This window comes from Peromyscus maniculatus, chromosome 1 (assembly GCF_049852395.1).
Source record: "Peromyscus maniculatus bairdii isolate BWxNUB_F1_BW_parent chromosome 1, HU_Pman_BW_mat_3.1, whole genome shotgun sequence".
NCBI classification, from domain to species: domain Eukaryota; kingdom Metazoa; phylum Chordata; class Mammalia; order Rodentia; family Cricetidae; genus Peromyscus; species Peromyscus maniculatus.
The window spans coordinates 75,554,002-75,577,838 of record NC_134852.1 but is presented as its reverse complement, the minus strand read 5'-3'; the positions used below and the strand labels follow the sequence as shown (position 1 = coordinate 75,577,838).

At 48.2% G+C, this 23,837-nt stretch overlaps 1 protein-coding gene across 1 annotated transcript in view; it reads left to right on the top strand.

Moving 5' to 3' along the window:
* The window catches only part of Fan1 (FANCD2 and FANCI associated nuclease 1), a 33,929-nt gene that overhangs the window by 2,939 nt on the left and 7,153 nt on the right, over window positions 1-23,837 (top strand). Inside the window, exons 3-10 of the mRNA XM_006975838.4 lie at window positions 2,499-2,639; window positions 4,890-5,091; window positions 8,490-8,723; window positions 12,279-12,410; window positions 13,647-13,755; window positions 14,402-14,521; window positions 20,789-20,953; window positions 21,590-21,740. Of these exons, the coding sequence (XP_006975900.3) occupies window positions 2,499-2,639; window positions 4,890-5,091; window positions 8,490-8,723; window positions 12,279-12,410; window positions 13,647-13,755; window positions 14,402-14,521; window positions 20,789-20,953; window positions 21,590-21,740 (1,254 nt within the window). The remainder of the gene's footprint in view (window positions 1-2,498; window positions 2,640-4,889; window positions 5,092-8,489; window positions 8,724-12,278; window positions 12,411-13,646; window positions 13,756-14,401; window positions 14,522-20,788; window positions 20,954-21,589; window positions 21,741-23,837) is intronic.

Below are 23,837 nucleotides of genomic sequence, written 5' to 3'. Positions count from 1 at the left end.
GTGTGGTTCTCACTGGAGGATGGAAGTGATGACGTAATAGCATTCCTTGACTCCTCATCCAGAGTGGTCAGAATTCTCTGGTTAGGTTCTGACTGTTGGAATGTGACTTCCTGAGTAGTTGGTAGCTCTGCTTCTTTAAAACGTAGAAGTAGGACCAGTTTGGGGGGTGGGGGGAGTAGAGTGGTGCACGCCTTTAATCCCAGTATTCAGGAAGCAGAGGCAGATGGATGGATCTCTGTTCCAGGACAGCCAGGGCTGTACAGAGAAACCCTATCTCAAGAAGCCAAACCAAACCAACAAAGAAACAGGAACAGTTTGTCCAAGGCAAGTTCAACAGGTTCTTGTGTGTTGCTCTTTATGGAGAATCATATACAACATGTCTTTTTTTGCTTTTTGATTTATTCATTAAATTTTTTTCTTTCTGAGGGAGGGTCTCATGTAGCTCAGGCTCTCTCTGTATCCGAAGATGACTTTGATCCTCCTGCCTCCACCTCTGGAGTGCTGGGCTCACAGGTGTTTGGCATTCTGCCTGGCTGTGTACAATGTATCTTAGGTGAAAACAGCTGCTGCTAATTGCGTCTGTTTCCTTAAATGAAAAAAATGTTTGAAATTTTAAGATGTAATTATATCCTTTTACAGCTGGCAGGAATTTAAAGATAATCAAGGTAATAAGGAAACACTAAATAGGTTAATTAAGTAGGTTTGCATAAATCAAAACTAGACATTTCGGGGAGGAAATTCAGATTTTTTTTAAAATCAAAAATAGAATAATGTATGTTGTCTTAGTTAAGGTTTCTATTGCTGTGATAAAATACCAGAAGCAAAAGGAACTTGTGGAAGAAAATTTGTTTTAGCTTACACTTCCACATCTCAAGTCTATCACTGAGGGAAGACAGGGCAGGAACCAAAATGGAATAGGAACTTGGAGGCAGGAACTGATGCAGAGGCCATCAAGGATTGCTGCTTACTGGCTTGTTCTTCATGACTTGCTCAGCCTGCTCTCTCTCTCTCTGTCTCTGTCTCTGTCTCCGTCTCCGTCTCCCTCTCCCTCTCCCTCTCCCTCTCCCTCTCCCTCTCCCTCTCCCTCTCCCTCTCCCTCTCCCTCTCCCTCTCCCTCTCTCTCTCTCTCTCTCTCTCTCTCTCTCTCTCTCTTCCCCTCCCTCCCTCTCTCCCTTTCTTCCTTCCTTTCTTTCCATTTTTCAGACAGGGTTTCTCCCTGTAGTTTCGGTGCCTGTCCTGGATCTTACTCTGTAGCCCAGGCTGGCCTCGAACTCACAGAGATCCATCTGGCTCTGCCTCCCAAGTGCTGGGATTAAAGGTATGCACCACCACCGCCTGGCTCAGCCTGCTTTCTTTATTTTTTTAGCTTAGATGACTAGCTACATGTATCTTGTGGTTTATTCGTCAGGGTTCTTGAGAGTAACAGAAATAATAGGATATGTATGTAATATATATTATATAAGGAGTATGCTGGCTAATTTTACATCAACTTGATGAAAGCTAGAGGTATCGGAAAGGAAGGAACCTCAATTGAGAAAATTCCTCCATAAGATCTGGCCACTAGGCATTTTTCTTTTTTCTTTCTTTCTTTTTTTAATGCGGAATGCTGTTTATTGAAGGAGGGAGGAGGTCTTGAATACAGGCTTAAAGCACAATGGAAGAACCCTGGAGGGTTCGCTACAATTGTTTTACAATCTTGCATCTAAGGTGTTAAAGCCCATTATGCAGGGTACATAGACAAGGAACTTCCCTTAAGTGTTCAGAGGGGTGAAACCCAGCAGGGGATTAGCATAGGGAGAATATCAAGGTCAAGGTCAGCAAGCAAGGCAACAGTTATCCAGAACAGGGGCCAGGACCCTACAGGTCCCCCTTTTACTATAAATGAGCTTCTGACTTAGGTTGCATGGGATGTCAGCAGGTCACCTTACCCGTCATGGAGACGCCTGCCCAGGCCACACAGGCACTCTGTCTTAGGTTGGTGAGCGCCCCCCACAGCCTGCTTTCTTAAAAGCACCCAGGACCACGGCTCAGGGGTGGCACTGCCCACAGAGCTGGGCCTTCCCACATCAGTCATCAATCATCAGTCAAGGAAACGCAGCCCAGGCTAGCCCACTGGCCCATATGGTGGGGGCATTCTCACAACTGAAGTTCTCTCTCCCCAAAATGACTCCAGCTTGTATCAGATTGACATAAAACAAGCCAGCACATGTGTTAAACTACAAGCAGAGAACAAAACAGCTAGAATTCTGGGAAGGGCTTCTCTGAGGAGTAGAACTGTTGCATTAAAAAGTAGAGGAGCTTGATTTTAGAAGTTTTTAATATGGCCGTGTTCATTGACAAGGTAGAATTTTTAATGGCTTATAACATGAAATGACATCATTATACATAAGGTAAAAATGTGTATTTCTAATATATATTTTATCTAAAAGCAAATGAGATCTGTATTTTTTTTAGAAGAAAGTTATAATTTTTTGCTATTTTCCTGAACTTTATTGCAGCTAGTGGTCAGAAGTTGTATGTAAGGCTCTTTCAGCGTAAATTAACCTGGATCAAGATGGGTAAACTGGAGTACGAAGAGATTGCCTCAGACTTAACCCCCGTGGTTGAAGAATTAAAAGATGCGGGCTTCCTTCAGACAGGTATGGTTGGAGGGAGGAACTGAGAGGAAAATGGAATTTAAGAATCGCTTTCTGTGGGATTTCTATGAGAAAGCTAGTGTGGTGCCATCTCCCGAGTAGTGTCTGCTAAATAATGATTACTTTAAGAAAAAACCTTGAAGCTGTTAGTTTAGGGCAACAGGTTATCATGTGACTTAAGACTGTCGGGTTCTTGGGCACAGGCCACCAGGGTGTGAAGGATGGACTGCCATTGCTTTCCTGGTGCATGCGTAGTCTCCCGGTCTGAGACGGGGTGAGCCATAGAAGGGGAAATTTCTCTTGAGCTCTTGTCTTCCAGCGAGAACCTGATTCATCCTGCTCAAATTCCTCATCTCTGGCAAAATAGAGCCAGCTGGGATGAAATAAGTGTTCCTCTAAAAACATCTATCCCCACCATGCCCACACATACCACCTCTGTCTGTTGATCGCCTGTAAAATTTAATTAGAGCTGTGTGAACGTTAGAGAATCCATCTTCTCTTGTGGATACCCTGGTTTGTCCTGTAAGTCCTGGATGGAAAGGGGCATAGGGAGAATGAGGATGTGCAGCCAAGTTCAGTGGACACTTTTGACAAAATAATCAATCACAGTAGATAGCTTTAGGGAGAAGAGTTTGTAGAGGGAACAGTAGTTAAAGATGGAGCTAAGGTGTGGCTGGATGGGCTATAGGTGGAGCATGCTGGGTGAAGGGGTGGAGCTTGCCGGGTGGAGGGGTGGAGCATGCCGGGTGAAGGGGTGGAGCATGCCGGGTGAAGGGGTGGAGCTTGCCAGGTGGAGGGGTGGAGCATGCCGGGTGAAGGGGTGGAGCATGCCGGGTGAAGGGGTGGAGCTTGCCGGGTGGAGGGGTGGAGGTACAAAGCAGCATTCTGGCTTGAGTAGTCAGCACTGCTTTCCAGTCCCTGGTGGAAGCTGATCCTCGCTTCCTCCTGACTTGGAAGATCTGATGAAAATTGTATAGATTGACCTGTTTGACAGAGGGGGCTTACCTTTAAACCTTACCCAAACCAGAGCCCCGATGGCTCACCTTGGACACTTCATGGCTGCTTCTCTGCGTCTTGCAGCCACACTGCAGTCCTCAGTGGTCTTTGTCATGGTGAATGCATTCTCCTTTCAGAAGCTTGCTTGGACTTAATGGCTCTTCTGCCTGGGCCAGTGCCCACCGTCCTACTGTACAAACCTGTCCCTCGTCACATTTGACTCTGCACGGTGCCCTCATGAGAGATCTGCCTGACTGTCCTGTGTAAACCAGCCACCCTCCCCACCAGGCTTTGTTGGCCTCACATAAATTTGTTTTTCATTTTTTTAAAAAAAGGGTTTATTTTATTTCCTGCGTGTGGGCGTGTGCTTGAGAGTACAGGTGCCCAAGCCAGAGGCATCGGGTCACCTGTAGCTGGAATTAGATGGGAACCAAATGCAGGTCTTCTGGGAGATCAGCAAGTGCTCTTCACTGCTGAGCCGTCTGTCCAGCACCTAGCTCTGTTTTCTTCATACCACCCTTTCCTGCCTGGCATGAGTAATTATTGTGGTAGGAAATGAGCTCCCTTTGGTCCTTGCTCAGTGCAGTGTCTCTAGGACCTGAGAACTGTACACCCCATCAGTACTAACGAACGGAGGAAGAAGACACTGCCTGAAACTGAAGGTCTTAAAGACATATGGCTGGGTTCGATTCAGCCCGGTGCATTCGGCCTGGTGTGGGATCTGGGGTACACCAGAGCAGGATGCTGGAAGGCTGAGCCCATGAAAGGCTTTCCACTCTGAGTCATGGGATAGAGGACTGTGTGGAGGAGAACTGGTGGTCACTTCACTCTGTAATCTGGTTTGGAGAGGACCCCTCACATGGCTACAGATGAGAAAGATGGAGGATGTATCCCAGTAATGTTTGTTCATAGTTTGCTGTCTATAGCGGGTTTTTTGATATTTGTTTAAGACAGGGTTTCTCTGTGTAGCCCTGGTTATCCTGGAACTCAACAACCACCTGGTTGTTGTCTGTAGTCTTCAATGGAAAGAGTTTGGCGAACTCTTGGGAAACTCCTGCTTGCATTTATTTATTTATTTATTTATTTATTTATTTATTTATTTATTTACTTATTTGGAAAACTTATTACAGTTTCTCTAGGGAAATTTCATTTTATTTTCGTCTAGCCGATTCTCTTCCTTCCCCAAGGAACTGATGTTAGGTGATAGTCAATTCCACAACACCACGGTTAACTTTGGGTTGTTGTTAACTGTTTCAGAATCTGAGTTGGAGGAACTCTCTGATGTACTTGAACTCCTTTCTGCTCCTGAACTGAAAGCCCTGGCCAAAACCTTCCACGTGGTGAGCCCCGCTGGGCAGAAGCAGCAGCTGGTAGATGCCTTTCTCAAGCTGGCCAGACAGCGCTCAGTCTGCACTTGGGGCAAGACTCAGTCCGGAATCAGAGCAGTGATTCTGAAAAGGTCTGTGGCCATTGTCTCTGAAAACGTTTGCTGTATCGATAAGCATACTAACTGCGTGGTTTAGACTGCGTACTCTTTCAGACTCTGGCTGCTCATGACAGTTGCATTGCGATTGACCCCTGAAAGCCTTTACTATACCGTCCTCAGTGCTTTACTGGTGGTTTATCCAAAATTCTTGTTGTAAGACTGTTCTAATTTCTAGAAGGAAGAAAAATCAGTAGGCGGTAAAGCAAAGGCATAGAGCTCTGCATAGGCCTTTGCTCTCATAGACCTTTGCTTGCATAGGCCTTTGCTCTCATAGACCTTTGCTTGCATAGGCCTTTGCTCTCATAGAGCTTTGCTTATATAGACCTTTGCTTGTATAGACCTTTGCTTGCATAGAGCTTTGCATGCATAGAGCTTTGCTCTCATAGAGCTTTGCTTGCATAGACCTTTGCTCTCATAGAGCTTTGCTTATATAGACCTTTGCTTGCATATAGGCCTTTGCTCTCACAGAGCTTTGCTTATATAGACCTTTGCTTGCATAGGCCTTTGCTCTCACAGAGCTTTGCTTATATAGACCTTTGGTGCTTATTCATAATTTATTATCTAAGAACTGAAAATAGCTGTGACTACTGTTCTTTAGGGCAGCTTTAGGGCAACTGTCAGTCAGTCACTTTTAATTTTTGAAGCTTGTTATTGGAGTATTTTGAGCCAGGCTTAATATGCAACTTTTTTTTTTCTTCTTTAAGTTTTCCCCAGTGCTTTGGATGGTTTCTCTAGTCTTTAGGAAGCACTTGAGCTATTCATTTAGGGAGGATCATAAAAACTTGTGGAGTTCTTTTACTCTGAAATCTATAAAATCAGAGTATATCTAATTTAGCCTGAGATGCAGTATTCTGGAGCATTTGAGGATAAATGAGATGCTTGTTTATTTTGTATGTTACATATGTGTCTGCTTAAACAACTCCATTGTAATAAATTATGTCTGTAGAAGTTGACTACAGAAGTATGAAGTCCTAGGGCTTGGATTGTAGCCCAGTGGTTAAGCACTTGCCTATGTGCAAGGTCCCAGGTTCAAATCCCCAGTATCAGGAAAAAAAAAAGTGTATGTACCTACAAAAGTATGAAATCCTTATCCAGTTGGTATGTTAACTATTTTCAAAATACTATTTTTTGTCTGTTTTTATTTTTAAGCTAGAAGAAACCTTATATGTCATGTTTTGTAAGTAGATGTGCATTAAAATTACCAGCTTTCATTATCAACACTTAGATTCTGACCAGATGTCATAAGAGAAATTAAGTGAACAGTTTGCAACACCAGATTTGGAGTTGCATGAAGATAACATTCTCTGGGCTATCTTACTTGTACTGAAATCCTTGACGATGATCTGCCACAGCTCCACCTGTGGCCAGTGCCTAGCTCTGGGTCTCCATGGATGAAACAAATTTGTGCTTTCTTAATCTAAGAGTCCCTGCATGGTCTTCTGCAGCCCAGAGGCTTGCTTTGCTGCGCTCTGCATGCCCGGGCCAGTAGACACAGGCAGATGGAGCTCCAACCCAGCTTAGGAGTGGGTGCTAGCTTTTGTGGGTGAGCAGTTCCCATCAACTGTTGCTATGCTAGGGCCCCTTCCTGAGCCTCAGGACTCAGAGTGGCACTGATCTCTGCAGTGCCCCTGGAGATTAAGGACTGCTTTTCGTTGAGAAGCTTCTAGATGAGAAGGTGTGAAGTCTTCGCTAGGGCCACTGACTCAACTGGGGATGACTTTGCCCCTCAGGAGCATCAGGCACCATTTAGAGACAGTTTCAGGTTGTCACCACTGCGGGAGGGGCAGTGTTAATGAAGCTGGATGTGCTGAGCATCCTGATAGAGAATGCACAGGAGAACCCCCAGCCCTCAAACAAGGAATTGCCCAGCCTAAATACCAGTGGTAGCGAGGCCCAGGAACGCTGTTGCTGTAGCCTACAAGGGCCACATGGCCCTAGATTTAGTTCAGCCCTCCAAACTCGCCCTGCAGATGCCTCCAGTTGTCCTGGAATGGCAGTGTTTCCAGACAGCTCTGCAAACGGGAATAACATAACACCTTGAGTGTATCTGCACCACTTGTCTCTACTGCTGCCTGCCCAGAGCTTCTGTTACTGATGGTTTAAGTACCTTATCTCATCTGCCTGCCTGCCTGCCTGCCTTCCTCCCTTCCTTCCTTCCTTCCTTCCTTCCTCCCTCCCTCTCTCCCTTCCTTCTGCCATTCCCTCCCTCTTTCCCTCCCTCTTTCTGTCCCTTCCATCCTTCCCTACCCCGCTCAATCGCTCAATCTCTTTTGGGGAGCAATTCATCTTTAATTTTTAAAAAGCTTATTCGGCTCAGCAGGTGAAAGAGCTTGCCTCCAAGAACCTAACTCTGATTCCCAGGACCCACATGGCAGAAGGAGAGAACCGACTTTGACAATTGTTCTCTGACCGCTATACATAGTCGGCATGTATGTGTGTCTGCACACGTATGTGCACACACACACAAATAGAGAAATGCATGTCATCATTTTAAAAAGCAGGCTGATGGTAGAGGCTGCTTGGGCAGCTTGAGGTCTTAGAATCCTCTGACTAGAGCTTGGTGTTAGAGTGACAGAAAGCAGTGAGAATGACCGAGCACAGCAACGCAGGGTGTCTGTGTTGTTGTCTGTGGTGCTGAGACCGGTACCAGGGGTTCCCGGTCTGCAGGTGGCCATTCAGATCAATAACTGAGAATCGCCGGAGCCGGGTCGGGGTGGCGCACGCCTTTGATCCCAGCACTCACTCAGGAGGCAGAAGCAGGTGAATCTCTGTGTGTCCAAGGCCATCCTGGTCTACAGAGTGAGTTCCAGGACAGCCAAGGATATACAGAAAAACTCTTGTCTCAGGAAAGAAAAAAGAAAGAAAGAAAGGAAGGAAGGAAGGAAGGAAGGAAGGAAGGAAGGAAGGAAGGAAGAAAGAAAGAAAGAAAGAAAGAAAGAAAGAAAGAAAGAAAGAAAGAAAGAAAGAAAGAAAGAAAGAAGCCAAATAAAAAAGAAGAGAGAGAGAGATTTGCTAATATCAAAGAGGTGATAACATTCTAATACATTCTTTTATGAGTTTCCCTGGTGTTTTGAGTGTTCACAGCCATGGTACACCCTGTATAGTCGGTGGCTGGGGAGGAAGCACCATTACTGAGTAAGAACCATAAGAAACCACTTTGAGATAAAAATTCAATCGTTTTCCTCCATGTCCCAAGTGAGGCTCTGACCTCCAGAAAGGCCCTCAATTGTCCCGCAGCCGGGGGTGCCCCATTTGCTGCCTGTTTAGAACAATGACTGCCAGTTGTCTTTATTTTAGCTGAGAATCATTTGTAAAATCTGTGTCCAAATGTGTAAAAGCTAGAGAGGTGATTCTGTATTGTTTTATTTTAGAGCTAAAGACTTGGCTGGACGGTCCCTGCGAGTCTGTAAAGGCCCCAGGGCCGTGTTTTCCCGGGTCTTGCTGCTGTTTTCCTTGACTGATTCCATGGAAGATGAAGAAGCTGCTTGTGGGGGTCAAGGTCAGCTTTCTACGGTGCTGTTGGTCAACCTGGGCCGAATGGAATTTCCTCAGTATACTGTCAGCCGGAAGACCCAGATCTTCAGGGACAGAGAAGACCTCATCAGGTGAGGTCACACTGAGTCACTACCATATCTGTGTGCGTTTTAAATTTTAATAAGAGGTCTTGCTTTTTTTTTTTTTTTTTTTTTTTTTTTTTTTGCCAGCTGATGTGGAAACGCGGAGTGCATGCCATGGTCATTTTTAAGTTTTCGGGGCTTATCATCCCATGCCTTCCTCACGTGCCTTCTCCGTCTACAGGAGAATGCAGACATGCACTTAGACCAAGGCTGCCAAGTCAGTGAGTTTTTGAGTTAAAGCTACAAAAGTTTTCACTGGGTTCCGTTCCTGAGTAGCTGGGGCAGGAAACACTTTCGCGACACAGACATTTTGACAACCCTGCCTTGAGGATGTGTTGGGGATGCATAAGGCAGAACGAGTTTTCCCAGTCACAGCGTTCAGACCAGACTGATAAGAGCTTATACGGGTGTGTTAGGATCACATACATGCTGAGTTAGAACTTGGAAGTTTACACAGCACGTCGTGGAATTTATGAACATTGGCTTGATCACCAGTGGGTTTTGACTGAAAAATGGTATTGTTCTTAAAGAAAGAAAGAAATACCTAGTTTTTGTTTGTTTGTTTTTTGAGACAAAGTTTCTCTGTGTAGTTTTGGAACCTGTCCTGGATCTTGCTCTGTAGACCACGCTGGTCTCGAACTCACAGAGAACTCCTCCTGGCTCTGCCTCCTGAGTGTTGGGATTAAAGGCGTGTGCCACCACCGCCCGGCAGAAAAACCTAGTTTTACTAGTCTGGCCTTCGTGTAGTGCCTCGTGCAGCTAGTTATTGCTGTGAATGTCGTCACGACCCTCATCGGACAGGGATCGCCTTTCAGTTTTGTGGTTGACGAAACCACGGGTGGCAAGCTCGTACCTATGCTCTAATGAAGTCATTAAAATCCCACTGGTTATGAATGAAATGGGGTCTAGTTGACCTCTGAAAGTGCCAGATTATACGAACCCTGTAACATGACAGCTGACCTGACAGCCCTTTGCCCACTTCTGCACTTGAGATCGGTGATCCTCAGTTATTCGGTAAAGCTGTGTTGAGTGCTCGACATAGCAGTGGAGTTATAGCAGTGAAGGAGGTAAGGCTGCTGACTCCGTGGGTACCGTTCACTGGGGAGATAAGAAGCAGGAACATTACAGGACGAGCTGCAGGGACCAGAGGTTGCTTGACCTCAGTGAGATGCGCTGCATGCAGCCTGGGTCTTCCCAGTATTGGGAAGCCGCTGAAGGGGGAATTCCATGTTTTTAGCCAGAGCAGCCTTACGGAGCACAAGTCAGAGGTGAGCAGGAGAGCTGAAGAAGGCCAGTTTGACTTTGGTGGTGGTCTAGGTGAAGGATGAAGGTCGTTCGTGACATACTGACTGGGCAGTGGACACAGGTCAGTATATCAAAAACAGTTTGGAAGCAGAGACAACTTGATCATTAATGGATGAAGGAGGGGAGGGGAGAGAGAGCATGGAGGGAGGAGGCTGGGCATGGGGAGGAGAGTACTGTTTGAGGTCGGTGTGTCTACTGCCATTGAGAAGAGGTTGGGGAAGCAAGGACTGTGGCTTCCGGACAGATGAGGGATGGGCACTGCCCACGTGAGTCCAGATGGTGACGAGGACTAGCCGGCTGGCAGCTGAGGGAGATGGGGGGGGGGCTTGGTTCTGGTGGGAGTTGGACCAGCTGTGATGCTGAATGTGTGATGCTGCCCCTGCTCTGGTGATGCCTTGAGGTGGGGAGGAGGGTGTACCACCTGCCTGCTCTAACCTCCAGACGTTTTTTCTTTTTCTTCTGAGGAGGGTCTTGTGTAGCCTAGGCTGCCCCTGAGCTTGCTTTGAACCCGAGGATGACCTTGGAGTTCTGAATCTCTTGTTTTGATTTGTGCCAACACAACTGGTTTATGCAGTGCTGGGGATCGAACCTAGGACTTTGTGTGTAGCAGGCGAGTGCTCTATCACTGAGCTACAGTAGTCCCTGACGATGTCTTTCTGTTTCCTTAATTCACCTTGGATTGCCTAGTAGCACATCATAAATAATTGTGTCTGTGGTAGCAGTTCTCAACCTGTGGATCATGATCATTGGAAAACACATATTTCTAATGGTCTTAGGAACCCCCAATAGTAAATTTATTTTCATTGCTACTTTATAGCTAATTTTGCTATGGAGTGCTGTCTCAGTTCCTAAAACTATTGGAAAACACATATTATAATACATGAATGTGTTTTCCGATGGTCACGACCCACGACCCACAGGTTAAGGACCACTGGTCTTTGGGTTTGTGGGCAAACTTGACCCCTGGAGGCAGGCTATTTTCTTGTTAATGTTAGTGTATTACATGCTTTTCTTCTCCAAAATACAATGAATATGCTCTCATAGTATTTCAGAGTCTGTTAGTCACGTGTCATTGATTTTCATATCTAAGGAAGTAATGAAAAGTCATATTTCTTCCACTAAATTGTTCATAAAATTTCACCATCGCTGTCTCCCCTGAGTGTTCCCAGTTACTTTGGAAATACCCTGTCATCCTTTTGGCTTGGACAGTGCCCCAATGCACTTCTGACTGTATTTACTGTGTCAAAGTGACATCTTGCTACAGCTCTGAAGTCAGTTACAGATTTACTTGGTGCCTCTCAAATTAGTGAATGAGTGAATGCCAGAACCCAGCTTTGGGATCTTACAGTGTAAACGCTTCTGTCTTCCTAGCAGGGCAGCCGGAATCAGTCACGGCCATTCTGAGCAGTGGGGGAGAGCTATACTAAATTATTACTTAAATGCAACTTAAATATACCTCACTTTTTTGTGGTTTCGATTTTTCCATTTTTGAAGCAGAGTGTAGCAGAATCTTAAAAGTTTTTATTAATAAGATCAATCCTGAGGCCAATTATTGGGGTGAATGCTGGAAGATCAGAGAAGCAGAACAAGCCACAGCTACCTCACCTTGCCAGTTCCTTAGCTGATCCTGTTTCCTCAGACTGGAAGCCTCTCAGTCCTCATCCGAATGTGTCTCAGCTGAACTGCTGCTCCAAAGCCTGAAAGCTTAACCAGCCAAATGCTTCTAGTTTCTGGTCCTCACGCCTTATATATCTTTCTGCTTTCTGCCTCACTCCCTCGGATTAAAGGCTCACTTTCTGGGATTAAAGGCGTGAGTCACCATGCCTGGCTCTTTCCAATGTGGCCTTGAACTCACAGAGATCCAGAGGGATCTCTGCCTCTGGAATGCTAGGATTAAAGGCGCGTGCTACCACTGCCTATCCTCTATGTTTAACATTGTGGCTGTTCTCTTCTCTGACCCCAGATAAGTTTATTAGCATGCACAATATTTTGGGGAACACAATACCATCACAGCAGGGTCTCAGTGGGTAGCCTCAGGTAGTCTGGAACTCTCTTTGTAGACCTGGAACTTAAAGATCCACACATCCTCTGCTCTGCTTCCCAGTGCTGGGATTGAAGGCAAGCACCACCGTGTCCTGCGCATCCCTCACATTCTCATGAACATAAGCTCAGTGGCCAGGATGTGGGAATTGTCATGGAAGGACTCCTTGACTTAGACCCACCGGCGTTTTCCCCTAGATATGCAGCGGCCGCACACATGCTGAGTGACCTTTCCGCTGCCATGGCCAATGGGAACTGGGAAGAAGCTAAGGAGCTTTCCCAGAGTGCAAAAAGAGACTGGGACCAACTGAAGAGCCACCCTTCGCTGAGGTGAGTGCTGTGTGTTTTCTTCATTTCGTCTCCCAGTGTTGGGGGTGGAACTCATGGCCTGAGCTCTGTGCTCAGAGGACGTTGGAGAGAGTCGAAGGTACTGGGCGGAGGCTGTGAGGAAGACACATGGTATATATGCACGAGGTAGTCAGTAAACTAGAAATATTAAAAGCAAGAACAAAAAGCAAGGTGGAGACGGGTTGAGGGAGATACCCAGTGCCAACTTCTGGCCTCCTTGTGTACAGGTACCTGCACACACTTTCACACAGACACGTACACCTCCCTGCACTGGCTGGTCTTCTTCCGGCTAGAGTCATCTGAAGAAGAGAACCTCAACTGAGAAAATGTCTCTATAAGATCGGGCTGGAGGCAAGCCTGTAGGGCATTTTCTTAATTAGTGATTGATGGGGGAGGGCCCAGCCCATCACGGGTGGTGCCATCCCTGGGCTGGTGGTCCTGGGTTCTATAAGAAAGCGGCTGGACAAGCCAGTAAGCAGCAGCCCTCGATGGCCTCTGCATCAGCTCCTGCCTCCAGGTTTCTTTCTGCCCTGTGTGAGTTCCTGTCCTGACTTCCTTCAGGGATGAACAGTGGTGTGGAAACATAAACCAAATAAAGCCTGTCATCCCCAAGCTGCTTTTGGTCATGATGTTTCATCACAGCAACAGTAAACCTAACTGAGACACTGCCCAGAATAAAAACAAAAACTGAAGTGAGTGATATTTAAAGAGGTAGATTGTTCAACTCGATCACAGTGTTGGCATGTATTGGAGTATCATGTCACACTCCGTTTAATTATACAGTTTTTGTGTGTCTCTATGTTAGTCACAAAAATGAACTTAATTTTAAATAGTTGGTTCAGTATATACAGAAAGGTAAATAGTAGAATGTATTTTTAAGTAATGTTTGAAGAAGGTTAAACCCAGATCTGAGGAAGCTTGAAGGCTTGTCCATGTTTGTGGGTAAGGTTTACATGCTGACCTCAGTTTAAAATCTCATTAGGTATTCTCATCTCACCCCCCTGAGTGTCCTGGGGCAGGGGCTTGGCTGTGATGATGTTTGTGGTGCAGAATGTTGTGCACGCAACTCAAAGTATTGGAGTATATTGTTTTAGAGGTCAGACTTCAACGCTCTGTCCCTTCTTACCGTTCTCTATAAGTTATAGAGAATTCAACGCCCTGCCCCTTCTTACCGTTCTCTATAGGTTATTCAGCGGCGGGCTTACGTTGTCGTTTCAGGTACCACGAGGCCTTGCCGCTCTTCCTGCGCTGCTTTACTGTGGGCTGGATTTACACGCGGATTCTCTCCCGGGCTGTGGAAGTGTTGGAGAGACTTCGCCTGTATGAGGTTAGCGCACCCTCCTCCACCCTTCACTGACAGGACCTCTTGGGCTCAGCAGGAAGAACCTGAGGAAAGCTTGTTTACTACAGGCAGCCTGCGGTCCTGTCTCTCTCTGGTAGAGAGAAGATAACCTCGCCAGCAGCCATTTGGTTTGCTTGTGACTTGATGAGTGTGCGTACTGGGAAGGCTTGATGGCCGTGAACAGAGCCTGGTAGGTAGGAGCCCAGAGCTCAGTCAGCCTTACCTGGGCCTCAGAACTTGGTGTAAGGCGCTGTAGTTACCCTAGGTCTTGTGGGTAAAAAGCTCACACCCCCTTGTCTTCTGTCACAGATTGTCTGGAGATAGTTTAAAGTCACAAATTGACAATTTGGTCACATCCTTAGATTAAGATTAAGAAATTGCCATAGTTCCCTTTTATTGTGGCGTTTCTGTCTTGACAAATGATGTTTTACAAAGAGGAAATGGCAAGCTGGGTCTTTGACTTGGGTCTCTTGAATTCCAGGAAGTGCTCATGCAGGGGAGCGTCTCAAACTCCTGCCTGTCAGTCCTTGGCCTTCGTGGAGAACGGACCATACCAGCCCTGTTGACTTCTGACTGTAATTGGAGCCGATGCTTCTAGCATTTAACAGCCTTTCTTTTTATTGCTGCCTAGGAAGCCGTTGAGGAACTGGAAAAGCTCCTGTCTCAGAAAGTCTACTGTCCTGACAGCAGAGGGCGCTGGTGGGATCGCCTGGCTCTTAACCTGCACCAGCACCTGAAGCGTCTGGAAGCGGTGAGCGGCAGCGTGCCCAGGCTGTGTGACTTGGAAGTGGTTTTTTAATAGCAAGCTCTAACTAAGTACTTCAGCACTGGGGATGGAGCTGAGCACCTCACGAGTACTTAAATAAGCACCCAGCCCCTGAGCTGCCGCAGCCTAGGAAAGCACTTTCTTTAGTTAACTTATTTATTTTTCTTATTTACTGGTGGGGGCAGAGTCTCACTGTGTAGCTCTGGCTGTCCTGGAACCCACCATCTAGACCAGGCTGGCTTGGAGCACACAGAGATCCACCTGTCTCTGCTTCCCAAGTGCTGATATTAAAGGCATGCACCATCGTGCCTGGCCATTTATTTTTATTTTAATTAAAATATCATTTTATCACTTCCTCCTTTCCTTTTCCTCCCTCTCATTAATATATGGTTCTGAGAAAATAGTAAAAAGTGTGATTTTTTTAAAAATTAATATTGATGTATTTTTATATAATACATGGAAAAGTTCTATAGATAAAACAAAAATTTTTAAATATTTAATTTTTATCAAAACGTTAGAAACCACTAATGCAACAAATGTGACGTCGAAATAAAAACTCAATAAATGAAAAGAAATTCTAAATATAATTAGCAGATACTTTTCCTTTTAATATTCTTTGGTTGAGTTCTTCCAACCCCACTCCCCACCCTGAAATAGCAGGGGTGATTCTAACACTAGCATTAAGTAAAAGCAGGCGCTGTCTATTTGCTCTGGCTGGGAGGGGAAAGGGGCTGACAGTGGCCTCCACGAAGTGGAATTAAGGAGAAGGGGGATCAGATGTGTCTCAGCTCTTGCAGGTTCATATTCATTCATTCTCTCCCTGCCTGTCTCCCTCCCCCCCCTCCCCATCCTCCCAACCCCCCTCCCCCCCCCCCCCCCCCCGCACTACCCCCTCCCCTCTCATCTTGACCCCAGGGTTTGTGGCTGGAATTGGTGATTTTATTTACTTGTCACTCATTGCTTCTGGAAACAAAGGCCGATGGGAGGCATTCTCTTCCTAATTTCACTGCAGGTGCTCGGAGAGTGTCTCTGTGCCTCTGCAGGGCATTTGGCCCCACCTCTGGAACAGGCCACCTTCGGCAGACCCCAGGGATCTTGGGGACTTAAAATAGATCAATTCTGTCACTGATGTGGCTGGGCAGGGTGGGGCCTTTGAGGCCACCGCCTCTGAGCCAGGCTGGTAACAGTGACTCTTTGTGTGGCTGCCTGCGGCTTGGTCTCCATTCCAGCCCTGTGTTTGAACTGAATGGAGGGGACTGTGTCTCAGGGAGGGTTTGTTTTTCCAGTGCTACATGAAGTGAATCGGGGGAGAGAGGGGTGGAAAAAATTGCCCACGGAATGTGAGAGTATGAGGTAGTGTTTTTGCTGCTTTTTGCTCAAACAGTGCCTTGTTACCTCAGGTGCCCGTGAAAAGGCCAGCAGAAGCTGTTTTCTGTCCTGGAGGTGGGCAGCGTGGTTGCAGGCCGAGAACCCAGCTTGGAAGGGAGAGCACATGCGTCTGTGCTACCTCTGCCTTTCACTGCATGAATGTTATGGATTCCCCTGATTCCCCCTTGTTCACAGTTCTTGGAACACTTGCCTGTGGTCACGGGGGCAGACAGATCTCTCGACTTAGTTTTCAGTGATGCTAAGGAAGTTGAGTTCTTTTTACCCTTTCCCAATGACTCACTGCCATACACACCGCGCTTGTTACTCTGTCCGCTCACCTCCTGTCTACAGGACACAAGCCGCCAGTAGCAAGTGCCAGCCCCTGGAGAGAGATGGGGCCACCCTGGCCATTCTTTCCTATGCCCGGTCTCTGTTGCCTGGTGTCCCTGCAGGGGCAGAGAGAGCTGCAGTGTCCGGCACCCTTCCTGACTCCTTCAGATCCACTTAGCTCCTCAAGGCTTGAGCTTTCATCCATTCCTATTCTTTTAAAAAGTTTTTCTTTAAATTGTTAAAGTATAGTGTGTGTGTGTGTGTGTGTGTGTGTGTGTGTGTGTGTGTGTGTGTGTATGTGAGTGCCGCAGCATGCATGTGGAGCTCAGGGAGAAAACCTCAGGCTCACTACAGCCCTTGAGCTCAGGGGATTCTCCTGTGTCCCCTCCCATCTTGGGGGGAGATGCTAGGATGGCAGATGAATGGTTGCTGCTGTGCCCTGCTCTCCAGGGGTTCTGAGGAGGCGAACTCAAGGCCTTACCCTTGTGCAGCGGGTGTTTACCCTCGGAGCCCTCTCTCCAGCCCCTCCTGATCGATGCGAACGAAGTCTGACTCTTTCTAACCTTTTCCCAGCCATCTCCCTGGCCACCCTCAGAGCCCAGTGTCCTGGCTAGTTTGACTTGGTGGTTGCTTCCAAGTTCCATCGTATTCCAGCGTGTCGTAATTCATTTGTTTGTCACGGACGAATGATGCATGTGTTCATTTGTCCAGTCACCTGTAAATGGGTGCCCGAGTTTCCGCCGCCATCTGGGTATTGTGAATACTGCTGCCATGGATATGGGCACGCAGTACTTCCTGAGTGTCTGTTTTTAATTCTTTAGGGGTGTACCTAGGGAAGAATCTGCTAGCTCTTGCGGCAATTTTACGTTTGGCTCTTTAAAAAGCTGCCAAACTGTTGTTCACAGTGTTTCCTCCATTTTTATATTCCCACCAGTAAGACAGGAGGGCTCTGGTTTTTCCACATCCCAACCAACACTGGTTATTTTTCTACTTTTCTGAGCATGTTCATCTTGGTAGATGAGGAATGATTTCTTTCTGGAGCTTTTGTATTTATGCTCAACTTTGAAGAACCTTAGAAAATAGGGACAGTGGGTTCCTCTCCCTGCGAGCAGGGAATCTCGCTCAGCTCTGTGGTCCTGCCTCCGTGTGAGAATCACTGTGTAAGTTGCTTTGGAGACCCCTGCTCTGTTGGTGAGGTGGGGCATGTGTGACTTTCACAGCTTTCCTGGTGGTTTCCTGAGAACTGCGGGGCAATGCCTTCCAGTAAAGTCTCCCTTAGCCTGTGACTTGAGCGTCTCTAAGGTCATGGTCTCTGAGGAGGTAGCTGCTGGGACCCTCTCATCAGTGGGGTCATTAGGATCAGAGCCTGGGTGCTGACACCACTAACAAGCTAGGCTTTGTCCTCATGGGCCATTTGCCGAGATAAGTAGTGGCAAAAAGCATTCTCTGCCTTCTGTACTCTGTGTAGCCAAAATGGGAAAGGAACAAATACAGAGGTCCTGTGACACACACACACACACACACACACACACACACACACACCTGTGCCGCCCCCAGTCCATCTTCAGGATCCTGGCATGAGGTTTGGGTTTAACAGAGGACAGAGAGCCTTGGCGCTACCTTGGAGACAGCAGCACCGTGTTGGCTTTGGTGGCCAATCAGTCAGAAGAGCTCAGCCCCAATCATGACATGGTCATTGAGACCCCAGAAAAGGGACAGTGAGAAAGAAGCATTTGAACTAACTGAAGTACCTGAAATAGACTTAATGAATAAGTCAGTGAGGAGATGTTGAGGGCAGAACAGAAATAGAACAAACTTTGCCAACCATTCTTTCAGAAGAAGTCATACTTGATGGGCCAAATCCCAGACCCCTCCCACCCCACCCCGCCTCCTGTTGTCAGCTGTCTGCGAGGATCTGCACTGCTTGGGGACGAGGGTGGAGTGGCACTGAGCAGACAAGAGACAGAATCCGAAGGGGGCGGTTTTTATTTGGCCGAGAACCCTTAAGTTCTCTCCAGAGAGTTCCATCCAAGTGAGGGTGGTGATCTGATGCCGGAGACCACTGAAATCGAGTGGAAACTCAGAGGATCTGACAGAGCACCCAAGTTAAATCCGGAGTGTGGCCCGCAGAGAGGCAGCGGGAAGGACCAGAGGTTTTCCTCCCAGGTTTACTGACTGTTCTCCGCAGGTGCAAAGACTAGGAGAGGTCGTCAGAGGTGATGTTGGGCCAGATCCCTTGCAGTACAACTGGTTCCCGAGATGGAGATGAAGGGAAGATGATGATGTGGGGAGTGGGGGAGGATGAGGGCAAGATGGTGCCGAAGGGGAGGAGAGAGGAGGATGAATGCAGGATGACGGTGGAGGGGAGGGATGAGGGGGGAGGGGAGGAGTGAGGGGGGAGGGGAGGGATGAGGGTGAAGGGGGGATGATGGTGGAGGGGAGGGATGACGGTGGAGGGGAGGGATGACGGTGGAGGGGAGGGATGATGGTGAGGGGAGGGATGACGGTGGAGGGGAGGGATGATGGTGAGGGGAGGGATGATGGTGAGGGGAGGGATGACGGTGGAGGGGAGGGATGATGGTGAGGGGAGGGATGACGGTAGAGGGGAGGGATGACGGTGAGGGGAGGGATGATGGTGGAGGGGAGGGATGATGGTGAGGGGAGGGATGACGGTGGAGGGGAGGGATGATGGTGAGGGGAGGGATGACGGTGGAGGGGAGGGATGATGGTGAGGGGAGGGATGACGGTGGAGGGGAGGGGATGACTATGAATGGGTGAGGAGGAGGAACAAGAAGATGATTAACACTGATGGAGTCTAACCCTTACATTTTTTTCCTTTGTAATTTTTCTAGTCACTAGGAATAAAAGCTGCCCCTGATTCTACTCAGTTGCTTGCTTTGGGGGTTTCTTTTCTTAATACTGTGACTCTCAACTTAGGGAAATATAACTTAAGCAAAACACAGAATCTCCACTCTTCTGAATTAATCCTTATCATTTCTTATCTCTACAAAAACTGTGTGGAATCCACACCTGTGGGAAAGACCTCCCTTTGCCTTGCCAGAGGCTGGAGGGTGCTTGGCCCTTTGAGCACTCCATAGAATTCTAGCTCCTCCCTCCTTTCTCTGTATATTGGGCTCGGAGACTACACTGTGTCTCTGTGAATATGGACAGTTGGTATTTCCCAACATGTATCTATTTTCTCCTGTTTAATAAAAAGGGAAAAAATTTTTAAGTGACTAGAAGGTCAGCAAAGGGTGGGTTTGGGGTGTTGTGTGGGTTAGGAGGGCGATTGGACAACATGCTTTCTCTTATAGCTTGTGTAACTGTGATGTTTAATGGACAGTGTAGTTTAAAATGACACTAAAAATTCCATTTTCCATTTATTTTATACGTGTGAGTGTTTTCCCTGCATGTATGTATGTATGTGTACCATGCGAGGGCCTGGCGCCCATGGAGGGCATTGGGTCTCCTTGAACTGGAGTTTAACATGGCTGTGAACCATCATGTGGGTGTTAACGATCCTCTAGCCCCCGGGGGCGACATCTTTAAAGTAAAATTCTCTCCTAATGATGATTGGAGCCCTGCCACTCACTGTGAGAGATCTCCAGAACCTGGGAGGTTTTATTAGGAATGGACTTGCCCTGTTGTAATCTTTAAAAAGTTGTTATTTTATGTGTATGGGTGTTTTGTCTGCATGTATGCCTGTGCACTGTATGGATGCAGTGCCGCTGAAGGCCAGAAGAGGGCACCAGATTCCCTGGAACTGGAATTACAGACAGTTGTCCCCCGTCTCGTAAATGCTGGCAATTGGAACTGGGTCCTCTGGAAAAACAGCCAGTGCCCTTATTGAACCATTTCTCCAGCTCCGCCCCGCTCACTCCCACTGTCATTTTGTCTATTTGAAAGTCAGTCCGCTGCTGCTGCTGCTGCTGCCGCCGCCGCCGCGACTCCCCCCCCCAAAAGTGATACTCAGTTCTCAAGGTTAAAAGTGTACACGTTGCTTTGTTACAATAAAACTAAATGTGCACACAAAGGAAAACTGATAGAGGACCAGAGGCTGCAGAGCCACTGGTTCTGGGCCAGGTGTGGCCCGGCCCAGGGTGGACTGTCCTGGTCCCAGCTCCGGTCTCTCCTGCACGGTGGCCTGGCAAGTGGTCAGAGCTGTGCACAGTCGTATTCCAGAAGACAAGCCCCTTTTCTGGCTGGCCTCAGGGCCCCAGCCTTTTCTTCCAATGTGAGACACATGTCAGTGTCTTGGGGCCTAGGAAGGGAAGGGCACAAGTGTCTCCCTAGAGTGTCTTCACTCCTGCCGGGTGGTTCCACTCTGGTCACGTGAATGACGGCAGCTCAGCTGTGCAGCGGCACGTTTTACAGTGAGGGGTCCGGTTCAAGCCGTCGGAGCGAGAGCTAAGGAAATAGCTTGTATTTCTCCAAGCACTGTTTGCCCATTTGCTAAAATGAAGTAATTAGTTGTGAGGTTTCTTGTCAAACTAAATCAACAGCTGCTGCCGTCAGCACGTTCGGGAACCTGACATGTGACCTCTTGATTGCTAGGCAATTAGGTGCATCAGCGCAGGCCTGGCAGATCCAGCAGTGCGGACAGGACACCGACTTTCACTCTATCAGCGAGCTGTGCGCCTGCGAGAGTCTCCCAGCTGCAAAAAATACAAGCGCCTCTTCAGCCAGCTGCCAGAAATTTCCGTGGGAGATGTCAAGCACGTAGGTGTCCTTTGGGTGAATTTTGTTTGTTTTTGGTTAAACTCAGGCGACATCCCCAGCCCTCCTTTGACTGTCCTCGGTTTAAACATATTTACTTAGATTCTTCTGGGTGGAGGCCCCCGGGAATCACTCAGAATGTCCGAATTCTCACCTGGGACGGTGACATCACCATTGTCTCTATTTCATTATGATGCCCTCTTCTCTGGTACCTCTGGGCTACCCCATATGGGCACACCAGGGCTGGGTGACAGACCTGCTGAATAAGAACTTGAGCGTCTTCCGCTTTTGCCTGCGTCTCTAGGGGCCTCTTAGATGTTCTTCAGAGGCTGGGAGAGTCACGTCCTTCAGAGTGTGCCAGGGTGGGTCCTGCCCTGCAGGAGTAGGCAGGCCCATCCCCAGAATGCCGCAGGCGGGTTTTCAGGGGCTTCCATTGAGGCAAGGCTAATCAAGGTGTGCTTGGTTTTGGTTTTGAGACAAAGTCATACTATGTAGCCTTGGCTGCCCTGGAACTCACTGTATAGACCGGGCTAACTTCAGACTCACAGAAACCCACCTGCTTCTGCCTCCCGAGTCCGGGACTAAAGGTGTGCACCACCATGCTCGACTTGGATTAACGTTTTTTTGCTACCCTTCTAGGTGACCATCACAGGCAGGCTGTGCCCACAGCATGGAATGGGCAAGTCGGTGTTTGTCATCGAGGCCGGAGACACCACGAACCCCACCACAATCCTGTGCTCCGTGGAGGAGCTGGCACTGGATTATTACAGGCGGAATGGCTTTGACCAAGGTAAGCCAAGCGGTGTTTCCTGCAGCCCAGCCTGCCTGCCAGCCTGCCAGCCAATGGGAAGAGAGTGTTGGAGGGTGGGTGGTTCATCAGTAGTGGGCTGCTCTCCTCTCTGACCTCAGTAGAAGCCACAGCTGGCCAGAGGTGTGTGAAAAGGAATTCTGTTGTTTGTTAGGGCGTCCTCTTGCTCTTTCGACAGTTTCACTTCCGGCTGACTGTGAGGACGGTGCTCACAGGGTAGGGTGGTTGGTGGAAGGGTCTGGTCTTTGCTACCAGAGGCTGGCAGTGAGTAGAGATGGTGAGAAAGGACAGAGGACTGTCCTGTAAGAGACTGTCTCGTAGTGAAGCTGTCCTTGAGGCCCGGGGCCAGTTCATCTGGGGAGATTAGCAGGCACACAGTGACGACGTCATAGGTGTGAGGCGCTTGGAAGACATACTCAGGCCGCGAGGAAGAGCAGCAATTTTGAGTTCCTTTTGAAATGAGCTTTCCGTACAGACCCAAGGAAGAAGCCGCATAGGACTGGAAGCTTGTCCCATCCTCGATTCCGGTGATGGGTGGCTTCTCACTCGCCTGGCCCCCGCCTTTGGCAGAGAGACTGCCCAGTGAATCTTTGGCACCACTAACGGAGGCGAAGTCAGGGAGAGGACACAGTAGTGCTTCTCACTAAGCCCCTCCTCTCTCCAGCCTTCCAGAAGCTTCCGTTTCCTTTTTCCTGGTGGGAGAGGGCACTTGTTGGAGGTGTATGTATGCACGTGTGCGGGAGAAGGCAGGCGCCCTCATGCATCCGTGAGACGTTGTGCCTTGAGCTGCCGATCTGAGACTTCTATCTCTAAACTAGAAAATCAGTGGGACCAGGGCAAGGTTGCCTCCAGCTGTTTAGGATTTTCACCTTCTGAAATGCTTACAGCCTACAGAAAAGGACTTCTGCTAAGTGGTCTTGGCAGGTACTGCAGGGTAGAAAGGAGGGATGCTGAAGGGCCCTAGTCTGCTCACTGGATGTGAATGTCCAGTGAGAAGCTACTGTAGCATGTTGACCAACGTAGAATTGAGAGGTTTCATAAACGTGACTGACCATGACAGACGCTGCACACCTACCACGGTGACCTGGACCCTGAGTCCTGTTGCCGTATTTCCTCACAGCCTCATTGCCAGAGAGTGAGGTGACCTGACCTGTGGTTGTCCTTCTACCTGTCCTATATGCTGCCCTTAGGACATTGGGGTGCTTCAGGATGTGACACACACAGTCCCAAAGGGTAGGTCTGCCCCTTGAGGGTGACCCTTAGCCCTGGTGAACGTGTTTGTGTGTCTGTCAGGGTGAGTGGAGGATGTATACCTTTGACTGCTAAGTTCCATATTTGGGAGCTGAGAACGGCCGTTTGAGAAAAGCACATGTATGAGTGTAAAACATGCTGGTCCCTCGTCCGTGTTCCTGACTTGGTTGTTCCAGGGCCTTCTGTGGCGGGCAGTCAAGGGGTGAGGGGTTGGCTCTCCTCTTAGAATTCCTTGGCCTGTGTACAGGAGGCTCCTGCAGGGCCCATTGACCACCATGGTGCCTCCCGGGAGTGGGATGGTGAGACCACGCGTGTCATGGTTGGACCTGCGTGGGCACCGGGCTGAGTGTTCGTGCAGTCGCCCGGAATGACAGCTGCTGTGGCATTTCTCCTGTCAGGGAGGTGGCCCTGGCGCAGGACCGCAGTGAAAAGGTTTCTTGTTGTTTATAATCGGCTAATTTCTTAGGTCAGTTGGCAATTCCTTGAGTTCGTGTATTTGCCAACCCCAGCTTCTCTCGGCCTTGTGGTCTTTCTTCACACCTGGTCTCAGTGAGTAACTATGAGTGATGCTTTAGCTACAGCCCGAAGGAAAGTGGATGCTTGGGCACTTGCCTTAGAATTGAAAAAATCAAATGTGCCCAAGGCCGCAATGTAAACTCGAAGTAGGAAAGCACTAGTGGATTCGGAGGAGGAAGTCCAGAGCAGCTCCCTGCCTGCTGTCAGACAAGCAAGGTGGACCAGTTAGCCTGGAAAGTCCCCAGAGTTGGCTCTTTTTTCTTTTCTTTTTTGAGACAGGGTCTCCCTCTGTAGCCCTGGCTGGCCTGGAAC